At 45.0% G+C, this 17,437-nt stretch overlaps 2 protein-coding genes across 2 annotated transcripts in view; one reads left to right on the top strand and one right to left on the bottom strand.

The window, feature by feature from the left end:
• Positions 1-1,599, top strand: part of AGK (acylglycerol kinase) — a 38,710-nt gene extending 37,111 nt beyond the window's left edge. The window contains exons 16-17 of the transcript XR_774271.1: positions 403-568; positions 1,583-1,599. The gene's annotated coding sequence lies outside the window, so the exon portion shown is untranslated. The remainder of the gene's footprint in view (positions 1-402; positions 569-1,582) is intronic.
• A 2,892-nt stretch (positions 1,600-4,491) lies between these two features.
• Positions 4,492-15,040, bottom strand: KIAA1147 (KIAA1147 ortholog). Its single transcript, XM_010566350.1, has 11 exons — positions 15,001-15,040; positions 14,017-14,077; positions 12,242-12,288; positions 11,830-11,929; positions 10,592-10,750; positions 9,743-9,896; positions 9,344-9,482; positions 8,741-8,872; positions 8,405-8,555; positions 7,853-7,921; positions 4,492-6,730 (listed from the first exon to the last, which is right to left on the bottom strand). Exons 1-11 carry the CDS (start codon positions 15,038-15,040, stop codon positions 6,535-6,537), a joined length of 1,248 nt encoding a protein of 415 aa, XP_010564652.1. The 3' UTR covers positions 4,492-6,534.
• Positions 15,041-17,437: the final 2,397 nt, after the last annotated feature.

The raw sequence follows: 17,437 nt of genomic DNA, 5'->3' as shown, positions 1-17,437 counted from the left end.
GCGTCCCCCCCCCCCCCCCCCCCAAAAAAAAAAAAAGTCATCAGTGTTCCATTTACAGCACTGCAGGCTGAGTGCTGTGTGCCAGATGCTACTGCTTTAATACAATTGTATATTAAAGTAAAATGAAAGCACACTTGTCTTTGTGTTTTAAGAGTTTAAGTCTACTTTACCCATGTACAAATCTTGCAAAACCTGGGATCTTTGAAGAAATTTATGTTTGGGGAGTAATGCTAAGGAAGTCTATGAAATGTTGGAATTGCCACATTAAAACAGGTGGTTGGTTATCTACTCTGTCACAAAATAAATTGGAGATAGGTGATACAAATCTTCAGAGGAACTTTAAAAATTCCCTGTATGTATCTGGATAAGATATTTATGGTGTGGTTTTTTTCATCTTGCCAGATCCAACAGCACAGAGTTCCAGTTAATAATATAGTAGAAATATATTCCTTTGATCAAGTTTAGGTGTATTACAGAGAACCAAATTGGAAAATGTCATCATTGACCCAAAGCTGTATGAAGTACATGTGGAAAGACTCTTTTAACAAGCCAAATGAGTCTTTTTTTCGTAAGTATTCCTTTTATTCCTGTAGTAGTATAACACAAATAAGGGCATCCAAATAACTTTTATTATTCATTGTGTCTGGTTGCTCTTCTCTAATGTAAACAGTGCTTCCCACTCCTTATGCAACCTACATCCCCTTGAGCCTCAGCACTGTAATTAGTTTTGTTGCTTTTCTGAGCTTTTGTTTATAGCTTTGCTTTAATTGCTGAAAGGAAATATTACTGATTTAGGCAAGGTTATGTGTTGCCCTTCTTATTGTAACTTACAAGTTGACATGAATCTGCCTTGCTTACTGGAAGAAAAAAATTGATGCTTATTTTTCTGATGCGATTGTTGTTTGTACGTGATCTAGTCTAAGTTCATCTGTTGATTCGTTGCTGTAATCAAAATAAGGACATTAGTGAATTGACTTCCAGCCGCTTTGTTGAAGACTGCATCCTGGCTGCATGCTGGTGCAACAGCATCCTCTGCTGGAGACTTGCTAAAGGAAAAACGCTTTGAAGGGGGAAGCAGGGTTGGTTTTCTGCATGATGCTGGAACCAAACTGAACACGGTCCTTCCCTTGACTGTACTGTGGACAAACTAATTACCTAAGCTATTGGGGCAAGCACCCATCACTTTCTTGACTAAGCTCTAGGGGAGTAGAAGCCTGCTAGTTCTTTTTTAATAGTTATGCTGGTGATAGGGCCTGTGTTGTGCTGTCTTTCTTTTGCTCTGCAGCAATTAGGAGTGCCCAGTGGACCCCTGGGTCACTCTCCAAGGACCATGTTGGCTGTGCTCTGCTCTTTTTGCTTGCCACAGAGACACCTTGAACGTTGCTTTACAGCCACTGGCTCATTCAGAGTCAGGGGCAGATCTCACCAACTGAGTTTTTCCTCAAGCTGATGCTTCTGTAATATAATCAGCAATGTTTTTTTCTCAAGTGGCAGGAAAGACAAGGCAGCAGCCGTTTCAAAAAGGTAAGCTTTAATTGTATTAAAAAATACCCATGTTTTAGTAAGCAGTTTTTCTACACAGCCACAGGCCTATGGGAGCAACCACACATCTGCAAGATGCAAACATCATCAGAGCTGTTAGAACTACAACCAGCCTGCTGCAAGGGGTGAGATGGTAAGAACTAGCTTCTGGTTCACCTGTACCAGTTTACAGGGAAAACAACTAATTCTCTTCCATAGTATCAGATGCATGGCTCCCATTGCAGTATGATTCCTTGCTTGAGGGTAACCAAGAGCTCCCTTCAGAACTGGTATTGTTAATGCTGTCCTGATGTTAAACTACCAAGTATCATCTGAGACAGGCTGATATTTAAATATTCATATCAGCATAAGTTGAGTAGCTCATATAAATACCATTCAAGTAATTTTTTCCCCTTCCTCTACAGTTCAGAGGTCTACCAGTATGGGGCGGTTCTAGGCCTCTGAATTGCAACATTCAGAGGGGAGGTGTGAGAAAAACATTACATAAAAGAAGCAGGGGCTGAACCTGCTATCTACAATGTTGAGGAAAGGACTCAGTTCTCATGTTTCTGTCTGGCAGCAAGATAAACAACTTTCTTTGTATGAACTCCAGGACAGGAAGCAGGAGTAGAAACCTAGGTCCCACTCATGAAAACATTTATCCTAGCTTCAACTTACAGTCCATTCTAGAAAGGCTTAAAATACTGTAACATAAATAAAAAGGAAGGATAACAACCTAATGATGGACCAGCCCAAGGCACCCATTTATTTTAACCATGATTAAACATTCCCATTTGAATGGCATGTTGCATTAACCAGGACCTGAAATGCTGGTTCATAGCCATCTAGTACCCTCTGTTTTAGACAGACATATCATTCTGTTAAGTCAGTACATTCCAGTCCCTCGCAAAAGACATAATCACTAGACCACTAGCTTTGGGGGGCAGAAAGGAGACAGCAACTAACAGAAATAATAGCTATGATGAGAGAATTTGGGTTAGTATGCATGCTTTGTACCTAGACTTTTGCATTAGGACAGAGTGCTCTTGCCTTTCCCCTTCCCAGAGCAAAGCATGCCTGTCCCTTGCCTAGTCTGTCACCAAGAGGGCCACAGCTACTCCTAGCTTTTTGCCCATTAACTTTGGCAGTTCTTAAAATGGAAGAAGTATTACAATAGCACTGCTTTACGGAGTAAGCTGTACAGTAAGCTACTTTGCCTTGAAAAGGTGATGGAACTTTCTTCGGCCCTTAAGGATGCTGGATAGGCAAGCTCATCTCCTGTGACAGACATGACCATTAGCTCTTACATTGGAGTAACTACTTAATATATGCTAGAAAATAAGGTATTAGCATGTCTCCAAGACAAATCTGAACTCTTTAATTCAGTAAAATGCCTTTCTCCTAGTATCCATTATAGTTTTTAGCTGTACTTGGCTCTATGCAGCTTGGCCTAACCTTGCAGTGAGAAGACTTTTGCATGATTTAAGTGTCTGGCATGGTATCCCTTGTTCAGACTGAAAACCTAGCTTTTATTTCTCTCTCAGGGTTTACCCTCCAATCCAGATAGTACAAGTAATAATAATACATTACTTGATTATACATTTCTAGTGCAACTTGAGTTAAGACGCAATTATGAAGCTCTTGCTCTCCTATTGAAACTCAAGCAAGTACCAGCTTGGGGAGCACCTGCAATGGCTGTGCTATGACTTGAGTGTTAGAGAGGAACATACCAGACTGTGTCTACCAGGGCATGGGATATATACATGGTTACTGTAACCACCATTCAACCTGGGCTCTGATCACAAGCAACTGACCAGAGACATCACACCAAAGAAATGAAAGGCACCACTGTAAAGGCAAAGTACTTAAAATGGAGAAGAGGACTACTTTTGCAGTAATCAGCAATATTCTACCTTATGCCACACTTTCCTCCCTAATTCAAAATACACCAAGTAACTGTCTCCCATCCTACAGCTAGTATTCAAAAAAGCAACTATTAAGTGCCAAGGAGGGGATTTTAAATGTACGCACTTAACTGTTTTACCTTGAATTATGTTATCTCCTGGAAAGAAGATTCAGTGAAGTTGGTTCCAAACAAAAACAGTCTACTGAACAAGCCCTCATGGCCCAAGCTGTAGCCATTTGTTTATATTATGTACCCATTTATCAAGGATTTTCCACATGTGACAACAATGAAAGCAATGTCTATTAGAAAAGGGGAGTACAGGTGGAAAATTCTTTTGCACCAAATCCAACAAGGAAGGGTTAGGCTAGAGAAGTCTTTTTGTTCTGTTTTCTGTCTTCTGTAGCAGTCACCTGCCAAGAGAGGCTGTAGAGAAGCAGAATTACAAGGAAGAGGAAAATAGGCCGTACCCATCCAGCTGGGATGTAGCAGGGATGCTGCTTTCACAGTAATCTGCTTGCTTTGATGCTTCTGCACCCACACTACTGCTAGCAACTGAAGCCCTAGTTTCTGGAAAGCAGAGGTTTAATAAATGTCAAATAGTAATTTCAGGAGGTTCTGCTCAGTGGGCTCTAGCAGTGCTGTCTAGTAGACCTGATGTCCTGACAGCTTGTGAACATAGCGCTCTAATGCAGGGTGTTAGAAAGCCTCTGACTGCAGAGGCTGTAAAATTTCAGTGACAAATTAAAGGTTTGTTTCTATTTAGTTCAGCAAAAGAACTACTGACATCAATGAGAACAGAAAGCCATTAACAGCTGACCACAGCTAAACTATGTAGCAAACCTTCAAGAAAGTGAGAGGAAGAATTGCTAGAGACTAATTTCAGTTCCTTTTTTTTATATCTGAAGGAAGTAAAGTAAGTGACAGCAATACAATGCCAGCTATACCTCCTCAGGGATCTTCACTGCAGACAGCATGTTAAAACTAAAGTGAAAGTCAGAAAAAACCATGGAGATTGTGGGTCACTTTTATACTAGAGGTGTCAATTTAAAACCAAAGCCTTAAGGAAAGCCTTTTCTTCCCATTAAATGATATTCAGCTCTGTTTTTTCCTCTTTCCCCATTTTTTTCCCCAGCCTTCTAAGGATGATTACATTACAGTTGTGAGCAACTGGTAATACAAGCAGCAGCATGTTTTCTGCTGTACAAAAACATTCAAAGCCCTGAAAAAGCAGGCAGGGGAGTGGCTGCTCAGAGAGAAGCAGATCACAGGAACATAATATGCTGAAGCCTGTACTAATGAACTGTGCAATAAGCCTTGTGAGGCCCCTGATCCCCACACCTCACTAAAACCTCTGAAACCACAGCAAGCAAAACTACATAGCCTTCAAGGAGAAACAGGACATGCCAGCTTGCTTCCTTCCAGATGGAGACAATCCACAGAGGATCTACTTGGAGCACATTTGCATCACCTGTTTTAAAAAGAATTAGTGGGTGAGACTTCGGTGGTTCAGGCTCTGCCTCATCCTATAAAATGCTAGGATAAATGGATACATCAGCTACAGTTTGCATTTCTACAAACTGCAGAAAGGCTCCAAGGGTGCTAAAGTCTATTACGGTAGAAGCAGCAGCTAATTAGCTATAGCCACAGTTCAGGAAGAACAGTTAGCTTAAAGCTGATGCTACTACTGGCTGAAGGATTTGGGGCAAAGCAGTCACACCTAGAACCTACAGCACCATTCTTTGATTTCACATGGTGAACGGATTACTCTTTACTGGGATAGCCTTCCTGGAGGTAGCCACTGGTCCTGCATAAACTGAATCCTGTTCTTTCCACAGCACAAGAATAAGACACTGTTCATCTGGTTCTACAGCTTCTCTGCCCAGGAAAAAAAGGCTTGCTGTTAGACATTGCTTCTAGCAGCTGTGCCAGTTAAGAACACCAAACTCCAAGGGAACCTCCTGCAAACTGCGAAGTCATTCCAGCCAGAAGGTCCCATACTGCTCTGTCTCACACTGAAAGCCAAGGACAGCAGCAGACAGTGCTGAAGGCTGTGTGACAAAAGGAGGATCAGCAGACATTGTTAAAGCAAAGGAGTGACAAGTACCATCTGCTACAAAGGAAGGCCTAGTGACATTAAAGCGTACTTATTCAACCCAATCTGGTCCAGCACCATCTGAGCTGAGGCTGGAGAACATGGTGACTGCAAGGTGGCTCAGTGATGTTGGTCCCTGTTAAATGGGAGACCATCTTGCTGGTTTGAAGATTTTTAAACCAAAGCAGCAGGTGTGATGCAACTGAAAGCCAGAGGAAGTGGTAGGAGGGATTAAGTAGAGATGGTGCTCTTCTCCAGCTATGAGATAAGTAGTCTTTGCCAGTTTATGCCACCTCAAATGCTGGAAGTGAAACCATGCTGCTCTGGTAAGCAAAGTATTAAGATTCTGTAGCACCCCCTTGTCCCAAACTTGTTTCTGCCATTGATGAGGAAGGGTGGCTTTATTCCAACTCAGCTCCTAAAATTGGGTGAGGGGTGTTTAAAGGAGTCCTGGTTTTTTATCATTGGTTTAACTGTCCCCACCAATAAACATGGTAGGACAGATGTTTTATGAGACTGGGCCACTAACAGCCTGTGCTGAAGCTCTCTTCAGTCCCCAAGTGGAAGAGGGGATAATAGGAGGGTTTTTCCAGTCAAGTCTTGAGGGCTCAGCTACAGCATTTCACATTGGTCCCCATCAGACAAAGTGCTTTCCTGAAGTCTTCAGCCCTCAGGTATCCAGGCTAGGCCAAAACCTAGCTATCACTGGCAACAGTGAGGATTGGTGCAAAGGTGCCACTGGTCCTATCTAAACAAGACAAAAAAACACAAATGAAAGAGAAAGGGAGACAAAACCAAACAAAAAACCCCAAACCTGGAGCAGGTACTCATTGGGAAGATGAGGGGGAGAAAATAAAATCACATTTTGTTTTAAAATTATAAATACTCTCCATATAAAGTTATTAAATAAAATGAGATCTGTCCAGTGGCTGTGGTGAGTTCCAGTGATCCTCCTAAGCAATGTCTGGTAGTCTTTAAAAAATGATCTTTGCTCCCCATCTCTCTTGCCCTTGGTTTAAGTGCAGCAGGGGTTGTCAATGACTAGCATAACATCAATGCCATACACTTCCAGTAGGTCCATAAGGAAACTTCGATCCCCTTGGGGATCCAGGCCCATGCCTCGTGCGTGGTCAGCTGTCAGTGTCTTGTCCTGGCTGGCTGACACCTCCATCAGCGTCTGAAATATGCGGTTGTTCTGCTCCATGAAAAACCTATAGGATAAAGTCAGCTAAGATGATGGCATTGGACCCCCAAAAAGATAGCATATTTACTAAACAGGCAGCAGAGCTCCAGAACTGCATTTAACCCCCTTTAATCATAGAACCCACCTTCTTAGGTGACGTTGTAGTAGTTTTCCATCCACCCTATGGATGACCCAGAATAAACAAAGATAAAGCAGTAACTTTTAATTTACGGCAGTGCTTCTGTCTGGCTGATTTATGGTAGGCATTTCACTCTTCAGAAGCAAGCCACGTTATCAGCTAATGTGTACTTTGTGGTAACCAAGTGGGTATATCAGACCTATAGGTCCCATAATGCAAAGAAGAAAACGGCATTGTCATCCATCTAGTAAGCCACTGGGTAAATAAATTCTCCATTACTGTGCAGAACATAGCAGTGGGAGCTACTTCTTACCTAGTGCTTTCCTAGGAACATGCAAGGCTGTTCAGAAGGAACTCTGACTACATGTGTGCAGCTCAGTGATCAGGGCTCTGCCCTGACAACCCTTCACACAGTTTCATCCCATTACTTCTCACCTGCTGCAGACTGTGAACAGTAGCAACAGGCAGTGAAGGACTTCAGAGGTGGCAGAGCTGTAGTTTTCATCTAATTCCATACCTCATACTCTACACCTGGTTCCTCTGTTTGCCAAGCACAAAGCCAGCCACATCAATGGGCCAGTCTTTCACATGCAGGTCTTATCTCCACACTGTACCTCCCTCAGCATGGTACAGTGCCTGTTTCCCCTGGACATTGTCCTTTCCCGAGCCAAATGTTCTGGCATGAAAAGTCCTGTAGTGCTTATGTTTTCAAAAATGGGAAGGGATTCTTGCATTTCTAATTGTGTTTTTAAAATTCCCTTCTCCCTCCCAGCACTTAAGAGACCACAGTGGAGACTAGCATGGCTGCATTTGGCTTCTCAAATTGAAAAGAAGATGATCTGAAAAGGAAGAGGCAGTTTGGTTCTTGGATCCCTAGAGAAAGAGAGCTGACTATGGAATTATGTTAATCATGATGTTTCATAATATGCCAAACCAGTGCAACATGGAATCAGTGAAAGAGGCTCCCTAAGCCTAACAGTGACCAACTAAGTGTTAGAGGTAGCCACTCACAAGATGAAAAGGTCCTCTTCACAGGAGCTACAATCCTCGCCAACTTCTTGAGAATACATTAACATCTGCCTGAGAGAAGGGAGACAGATTAATTGAACATACCTACAGTGAACCTCAAAGCATTATGAGAAGACAAGGATTACAACTAAAACTTCACATCCATTTCTTGGAGACCAATCAGACTAACACTTGCCTCGATATCTGAGGCAACAGGGTAGTCTTTATATGGCACTGGACTAGAAAGCAGGCTGTTTTCAGTTCTGCTACTGATCAGTGGTGAACCAATGGTGAGTCACAACCTCTGCTTCTCTTCCTGCCTTCTATCTGCTCCATCAGCTCACTGGCAGAGTGATTGTATGTGTGCAGAGTGCCCAGCAGCTCTCACACCAGTCAGCTACAGTGGAACCAGAATCTCAAAGAGATGAGCTGAAGCAGTGGGAAACGTTGACAATTCTAAGACAAGAAGGAAAGTACAAAGGAGCAGTGTCCTCTTTATCCCACATCACACTGCTGTCCTATCGGGACCAGGACCACCCAGATGTCCATTATTACCTCTGGTCATTGAGCCGTCGGTACTTCTCCTTGTCAGCATTGTTAATTTTCAGGAGTGGTTGCAGATGCTCATGGTGCGTCTTCACATTCTGGTTGTCCACATACACGTCATAGAGATCCCGTTTCTCCTCAAAGATCTTTTCTGTTGTACCTGCCAAAATCAGAGAAGATTTTCAGAGCAGCATGTTGCTGTCCCAACAGACCAACTGTTCTCTCCTGCTTTCGTAGTCATTCCATGCACATCCTATTTCTCATCAGTTTTATTCCACAGTCTGGTGTCTCAAGACATTTTGCAGCCTGAAGTTAAAAACGTCACGCCTAATCCATCATACTTACAGGCCACATATGATACTTCTGTCTCCAGCATTTCTATGTCTGCCACATTCACATAGAAGAACGGTTTGGACTCTGGGACAGTTCCTCCAAGACCAGGGAGAGAAACATTGGCAAGGCAACAGCAGCAATACACTGCGGACAAGAGAAGTACATCCTGAGATGCTTTCAGTATTCCCTCAAGGACATTCTGAGCCCCACTTACCCAGTTCTCCCACACACTTCTATGAAAACAATGGTTAGAGCTGTGAAATGCCCCTGAACACCAGAACTTCTCAAGTGGGGACATCCTGTTTTGGATAGGAAATAATCGGTTCTCCCATAGGAATCCCATGTTCTAGATGCCACAAATTCATTCAGCACTCCTACTGTCCTGTGCTGAGAGGAACTGTGTTTGACAATGCCAGGTATGTCCTTACCCAAAAGGCCTGAAGAAAAGCATTTTGTAGGAAATGGGTAAATGCAGGCTGAACAGTATCTTCACAAGGAATGGTTGCAATGGATTTTGAAGACCTGCATGATGTCTATCCCCCTCAGTACCCACAGGCATTTCTGCAGTGCTTCAGCCTACTAGATCAGAGCACTGCGGTGTCCCTGGAAACATACCTCTATAGCAGACAACTCCAACTGGGGGCGGTGAAAATATCAATATGCGCTTGCGCAGCAGGGCAAACTTCCAGAGGACAAGGATCTGCTCACCGAAGAATTTGATGAACTGAGACATACAGCCAGCAGGGTGTGTGATCTGCAGGTGGAGGGAAAGGGAAGAAAAAAGCTCAGAGGTGAAGCAGGGACACATGCACAGATGCTAAGTCTAAATGTGGGAGCAAGACCAGCACACAGCAATGACAGGGAACTGCAGCTTGTAACAGTCCAAGTAACAAAATCTTATCTAAAGCAGCCTACAAAGCGCTGGAGTGACTGCTTATATAAAGGAGTATGAGACACCACCAAGGAGCAGCACCACGCTGCCCACTCCTGCAAGCTTCAGAGCACCTGCCTCACCTTCATCTCTGGGTACATGTATCTGTGGATGGATGGCAGCCAGTGGACAGGTTGCTGAGAGGTGGCGGTGCCCTTGCTATCAGGGAGAACTCCTTTCTTGTCATCATAGAACGCCTCTAGATGGGAGTAGTGCCCTGGCATCTCCAGCTGGTGTCTGGAAAAGAAAGGAAAAAAGAGATCTGCAGTGTCTCCAGACTCTACTTATTAAGTGCCTTGCCCCCAGCCAACATCTGCTTTCCCAGCTAGCAAAGGAGCCCTGGGTGCCTCAGTTGCACAGACTTATCCAGGAGCGCAGCTGAAGCGTCAGGAGTAACACCAGCTTTCAGTGCAGCCAGAGAACACGGGCAGGACTGAAGCAGACAGCAAGCTGATGTATCCATAGTACTACTGATCCTCTTTTAAAATATGCTCAGGTAGGAACAGCTTTCCATTCTACCATCACCATTTTCCCTGCCAAGTCCACTCAACACAGCTAAAGCACACACCTAGCCAGGAGCACCATCATAGGTTTAGAAGCCTTTGTGAGCCCTTAGTAAAATGGTTTTCAGAAGGAGAAAAGGAGAACTTCTTGTTCTCTCAACTCTCTCCTTGACACTTAGGTCCACACAAAATAAGTAGGATTTGGATAGCATTTGACTAGCCTGTCATCAATGAAGAGAGTGCTGCTATCATTTCCTTGTCTCCTTCCCGTTGTGAACCTGTAACTCTTTCTGGAGAAGTAGTTATTCAAGGAAGTCGTAGCTCAGTGTTGTAGCCAAACTCTCACTCATGCCTAAAACTGCTCTCCATCAGGGCAACATTACCTCTCCTAGGCAGGGAGTGGCCAGCCCCATTCCCAAGGGAACTTACCTGACCTGGTTCTCCAGGAAGTGCATGTACCTATACAGCAGGGTGTAGGAAGGGGAGAGAATCCCCACGGACTTCATGCGGGCACCACGCTCTAACTCACTCTCCACAGGCATGTTGGCAAAGCAGGCCAGGCCAAAACAGAGCCCCTTCCGGAAATAACTGGAGACAAATGTTTGACAGAAGGGTTAGTGTTAAAAAGAGCAAAAAGGAAGGAAGAAAGAAAGAAAGGTAACTGACCACAAAAAATAGTGATTAGGGAACACAGTTCCTTCTTTAAGGAAACCCCTGAAATCCCACCCTGCTATCTGAAGGGCTGAGGACAAGCCTTGGGTGTCCTAGTCTTCTCAGGAACAAGACAGGACATTTAAAGCAAGAGCTCCCAGGAGTTCCCACTAAAGCTCCTACCAGCCACGTCACTGGAACGCAAGAAAGGAAAGAACTTGGAAGAAAGACCAACAGAGGATACAGGACCCAGCCAACACAGTGCCCTTCTTCCAAGGAAGAAAAGCCTGCAGTGCATGAAGTTCTGAGTACAGTCTAGCTACCTAGTTATATTTTGGGTGCCAGCATGTGGAAGCATACTCTACCTGAGTAAAATGGTTCAGGTCATGTGCCTTTGAGAAAGTAACTGTTATTCCTGACCAAAAGGAATTGTGACACTGCAATTCATTGCAAAACATTGCTGCATTGCAACACTGGGTTAGTAAAAGGATGGGAACGCAGAAAATTCCTAGCTTATGTCTTTCCACTGAAGGAAGGAGCTAGCAAAGAAGAAAGTGAGCAAGGACTGTTTATCACAACATTTAAAGGATCCAAAAGCACTTGCAGAATTAAGAACCTTTTTCTAAGTCCAGTTCCTGCAAAATCCTTCCCGTTTCAGTTCTGCCATCCTTTCCCCTTCACCCTAGGCCTCTGCTGACAGTCCCAGTAGCAGCACTGCAGTATGATTTGCCCAATACGCATTAAAATTTGCACACCAAGAAGCTGGCCTGCCCCATTCACCAGCTGGCCTCCACAGCCAAAGCTGTCACGCAGCAGATCCCCACAGCTAGCTGGTACTTGATATGATGTTGGAGTAACTGAAGAGTATCTTTGGCTCGGCTAGATACAGTTTAGCAGCACGTTTATGCAGGAACTCAACTTCATAGATGGTATTTTTCTTGCATGTTCTGAGTTAAGGGATGGTGGTGTAGGTTTACAGCTTAGAGAAAGAAGTAATATAGCTCAGACATACTCACATGAAATCTGACTGGATTTTGTGGGACCCACTTGCCATGGATTTGAATTCCACACCTTCTAAATCAATATCTTGGGGTAAACACCACTCCACCATGTTGCCTGCAGAGAAGCAAATTTATTTCATTGGGTAAACTTGAACACAGCACTCATTTCGAAAGCGCAAACACTAGCAACAGCAAGTTGTTGCTTTTACATCACTGGGATGCCAGTAACAGCGCACTAACGCAACTCCTGAACCCCTAAATTGTCACAGACAGTAGCTGACATACTATACTCCACATCTCTTGCAAACGTTACTTGTTGCAGCACAACACCCTGATATTGCAGGACTTCTGGAGCCGTTTCTGAGGCTAGTGCTATTTTGTGGGTTTATCCTTTATAGGCTGAATCACATAGCAGCTACAATTTTACCTGACAGTGGATAAGCTATGGTATTAACGCTGTTCCACTCAGGCCATCTACATGAGTACCCAATATAGAAAGAACCCGAAGTATAGACTGCTACTCTTTAGGACGAGTTTCTGCAATAGCTCATACCACCATCAATATTGTCCTTTGGCAGGGCTCGGCAGGGCTGGTCAAACAGAAACCCCTAAGCCAGCATCCCAATCATCACTACTTCCCTGGAATCCTCGTATTTTGTTTAGGATAGGAGGAGTTAGCTGAAGCTTTATATGGAGGCTGAGGTGATCCAAGTACTGCAACATGTTTGTGCATGCTAGAATAACCAAACAAAAAAGCACAAAAATTACAAGCTAGATCAAGATTAGCAAACATCTGTCACCTGCCAACCCAGCCATAAAGCATGCAGTTGTTCAGTGGAAAAGGCCACCTGAGGAGCCTGATCCTGGAACAGATGATGTCAGAGAAGTCACAAAAAGTCCCTAAAGCCAATGAAGTCCCACTCTGCCACTGGCAAGTTTACCATGGACAAAAAAGGGGGACCTCTTATGCTTTCTCATGCCAGCTCTTCAGAGCCTAACCGGCTCATCTGGATGCTCTCACTACACCGAGGGGTGCTCCAGGTTTACCCACTGAGTTTCGGTTCTCTGTCAGCCTGCCCATAGCAACAGCATTTGAAGTAATGCGACTTCTTTTTAGCAACAAAGCAAACAAACATTCTTCAGTATAATGCAATGGCAGGTGCAGCACGAAGATGCCTTCTACTGGTACAGTCCTTCCCCTGCCCTTTGGGGTAAGCATCCCAGGTGTGTTTGCGTGGCCAGTGTACATTTGGAAGGGCCTTACACTCAGCTGAGACTTTAAGATGTATTTAAATATAAGCCTCATTTCTGAAGCCTGTCTTTTGTGTTATTACTCATACTGCACAAGTATATGCATGCACTCTCGCACAGGAATTGGGCTTAGCTACTGACATTTAAATAGGCTATTTTTCTTCTCACATTGCTACTGCGTTCAGCAGACCTCCCCCAACCCTGCCTGGCAAGGACTTCAGAAAAACAACAGCATTAAGCGTGGCAATAGAAGAAGTTTTTCACCCAGCTAACCACTTCTAGTCCGCAAGTAGACCTCTCCCGCAGAACCGGCCTGGCTGGGGAGCAGCGGCAGCCTCGTGACCCCGAGCACAGCTCTGTGCAATCACACGCGAAACCACAGAGCTCTGCTGTAAAGCGTCTTCGCCTCTGAGGCGTGTGAAAGGCTGGCAGAGAAAGCCAGTGACATCATGTCAGCCTGCGCGGTCCCCTGTAGGTTTTGCATATTATATATAGAAGTTGGCTTTTGTTGTTTGGGGTTTTTTGTGTGTGTGTTTGGTTTTCTTTTTAAAGGCACAAGACCCTTCCTTGAAAGAGCGAGGAAGTCAACTCTTAAGACTGTTGCCTCTTAACCACAAAATTGTGGTTAAGGCCAGATCTGCTTTTAAGTCTTGCGTCACAGAGAATCACTTATTGGTCATTACCTAGAGATTAATAGATCAATATGCAAGAGCACCATTGAGCAAAGGAAACTGTTTGACTTTGTTCAGTTTAGTCACAAACACTACTATCAGGTATAATATCCACTTAAAGAGGTGTTGAAGGGACATGGCCCAAACAATGTCTGTTCTGCAGCAGTAAGTAAGGAAAAGACGCCTTGAAACAGATTCTTACCCTACACGTAACCACAAAGCAAACTTGCATATCACACAGCTATTTTTTTTCCTAGGATCTGTCACAAGCAACCCACACCTGCGCTCCTGGCCGTTCCTCACGCCACCTTGCTCTATGAACGTACAGGCGACGTGGCAGTCTGAGAACAAACGCGGAGATATAAAAAAAATTAAGAAAGTCAGTCTGGCGAAACAGTAGAGCAAACAAAGGAAAGACTTCACCCAGATGCGATAGCGACTGCCAGCCTGCCCAAGAAACCGGAGGAGGGAGGAGGGAGCAATGTTGTAGAAAAACAGGAAGCATTGCCCTTCCCCGCGCAGAAAGCAGCTCTCGTGCGCACAGGAAACTTTCCAAGTGAGAGTCACCCAGTGTTAGAGAGCGGGCGAGTGGTTTTGCTGAGAGTCAAATCTGCAGATCTGGAGATCTCTTGGGAGCTACCTCCCAGCTCCAGGCCAGGTCAGAGCCGGCACTCTCAGTTTCTGGTGTGCAAAGTTAAGGATGTTCTTCCTCCTTCTCTTCTATTTTCTCTCCCCTGGATTTTCACATCCTTACAGAAGTGACGATGGCACTAGCATTTGGTGGTCATCACCTGGCCCTCCTCACCATCAGATGTTTCCCCAAGATCTTTAGGGTCCCCGCCTGTGCAATGCTACCATGTTGTGCCAGGACACAAGAAGCACAAAGTGTGACCTAGCTGTCACACTGGCTCCGTTTCCTGCATGGAAGAAATGTGGGACACAAAACCAGAGTATTTGCATGTTCACTGGTGCAAAACAGATTACTTCCCTCCCTTCCCTCCTTGTCTCCCTCCATTACTCACATCACTCTTTAAACCAACAGACTGTGGGGACCTCCACAACGTTGACTATCATCTTCTCCATCACAGAAAAAGGGCTAAGAAGGTTCAGCCTCTCTTCGACTATTCTGATCTGACAGAGTCGATGTGGCCATGGACTTTGCTTCATCTTTCTTTATCTCCCTCCCAAAGCAAAGTTTATTGTTGTATTTTCACTTGCTTTACCCAAGACAAGTATGAGGCTTGGAAAGCACATGTGCTCTAACCTAACGCCAAGTAAGTCACAGCCACCAGATGTATGCCCATTGCTGCCCGAGATAGTGCTGGGTCTTCTGTTACTACCTGCCCAAGGGAACACCCACACTAGGAAATTCAGCAGCCTCATTAAAGCCCCTTGTGACCATGCTCTTTAAAGGGCAGTGTTTGCACAGACCTGGTGCTCACGCTTTTTGAAGCATCAGAGCATTCCCAACTGGTCACTCCCTGAAGGAGGGGACTGCCAAGGGCAGGGAGCAACGAGAAGATGGCATGGTTGGCTGCTGAGCTGCCACCATTCTGCACTTAATCTACAGTTCACTTTCTGCATTAGTGCAAGAGTCGCCTTTGTAATAGTGGTGAAAAGAGCTCCTTCTCAAGTGCCACAAGGCTCACCATTCTGGAGGTGATGACAACACTGCTGATTTAGAAGCTGCCTCTGGCTGTTATGTTCAGCCACTCACATGAGCATTGAGAGAGTCCCAGAGACACTGGAACCGTAACAGTGGCCTGGCAACCCCACAACCTACCTTCGTGAAGTCATCACATGCAACTGCTAGGCAACACTGACCTTGTCTGCTTCAAGCCCTTCTAAATTGAGGAGGAAAGCTGTTAGGTTCTTTATTAGCATAGTAACCACTTTATCCTTCTACAGTAAAGTATCTCTCACCCAATTGCTTGCCTGTATTTGAGTAAACACTACCTGGTGTAACTACCCTCCCAGCCACCACCAGAAATCCTGCCTTTCCCATGCCTGACCAAGCTACCAAAGGAGGTCTGCTGTGCTTTTCCTGGGCAGGATCAAGCAGGTTTCCAGCTCAGACACTGACTGGATGACCTCCTTTAAGTCACACACAAGGACCAGATACCCTTATGAACATTACAGAAGTCCTTCACACCATCTGATGTAGTTGACCCAGGAAGTCCCATATTCTTTTTCTGACCCTAGAAACTTCACACCACTGTGGCTTCAAGATCTTTTTTTCCAAGTCCACATCCTCCATAGGGCACTTTGCCCTTCACCTGTGAAGCTGACATTTGTTGATGTGCTCCTCACAGTCCTATCATGCTCCTTACATTCAGCATCCACGTTGAGTAGCAGCAGGAGGCTAAATCTTCCTGGACTTCACAGACTACTCCAAGGCTGATGACACCCAGCATTAACTGCACATCAGATGTGAGAAGAGCTGTTTCCCAACTTTCCCTGGACTTCATTCAAAGCAACAGCTGGTTCAGAAAAACTCCTGAGAAAGCTCAGCTTTCTGCCAACCAAGACTATCTCACCATTTCGTAGAAGGCATATGCTCTTAGATCGAAAGACAACCTGCTGTTGCTGCAGTCATCCGGACTCTTCCATGTTTTGGATACTTAGGAGAAACACCTCCCCTTTCCATCTCCTGTTGGAAAGATGACATCCAATCTCATTCTGGATTTTGATGAGTCAAGAGCCTCTGACCTCTAGACTGAAGACACCTCTCTCTGGTGCAGTATGAAACAGGTAACTTCTCGAAAGCCCTTTGGTGTTTCAGGACATAGTGGCCATGCTGTTTGGCAGTGTGCATTTCTGACAGCCCATCACACCTAGGGCTCCATTCTCTTCACTACTTCCTTGGGATTTTCAGTTCAAGACTGGGATTCAGTCTCCACTATCAGGGCCCTCTTGTGAGCATGACATCAGTTACCTCCCCCTTCCACTGAAGAACGCCACCATGCTTTACAGAGCTCTTTCCTGCCTCTAGTACTTTTGCTATGGATTTGCTAAGAAAGTGTCTGTCTACAGAAGAAAGAGAAGCTCGCTCCCAGATCTGGATGCAAATGGGCTGGCTCCTCCATGTCCCAAGCTACTTCCTAAACTTTCTGATCTTACCAAGACTTTCAGCTATGCCCCACTCTTGCCTTTGCATCCCAGGTTGATGCCAGGCAGCTGAAAGACCCAACAATCTGTCTCGGGACATCAGACCCCTAAGCACAGTACCTGTGTTAACAGATGCGAGGCAGGTGCTAACTTTCTATCTGTGTCATAGCATCCTGTTTTGTGGATACCGCTAGAGCAGCATGACTGAGAAAACAAAGTTAAGATGTTTTCTGAAATGCTGATTTGCAGACTTGAAATTAATAACCTCTGCCAGTAAAAGAAGTGATAGAACACCAAAGTCTGACAGTGCCGAGGGAGATGGATACGGCAGTGAAAGGTAGAAAATACATTTCCTTGCCCCTCTCCTCTGCCCTCCTGGATCGCAGCGCTCCAATTCAAAGCGCCAGAAGTCCCCGAGATCCCACCAGAGGCCAGCCTCTAAACGCACAGGTCACCAAGAAACACACAGCCGAGCTGCTGCTGCTGATCGTGCCCTGCGTGCCTGCCGGATTTACGCCTGCCATCGCCGCCATCCATCCCAGATAGCTGCAGGCAGGTCTACGCCACGACACGCCGACCGCAGACAGCTCTTG

Source organism: Haliaeetus leucocephalus, unplaced genomic scaffold (assembly GCF_000737465.1).
Source record: "Haliaeetus leucocephalus isolate CR32 unplaced genomic scaffold, Haliaeetus_leucocephalus-4.0 Scaffold206, whole genome shotgun sequence".
NCBI lineage: Eukaryota > Metazoa > Chordata > Aves > Accipitriformes > Accipitridae > Haliaeetus > Haliaeetus leucocephalus.
The sequence above is the reverse complement of the archived record's forward strand: the minus strand, read 5'-3'. Positions and strand labels throughout refer to the sequence as shown.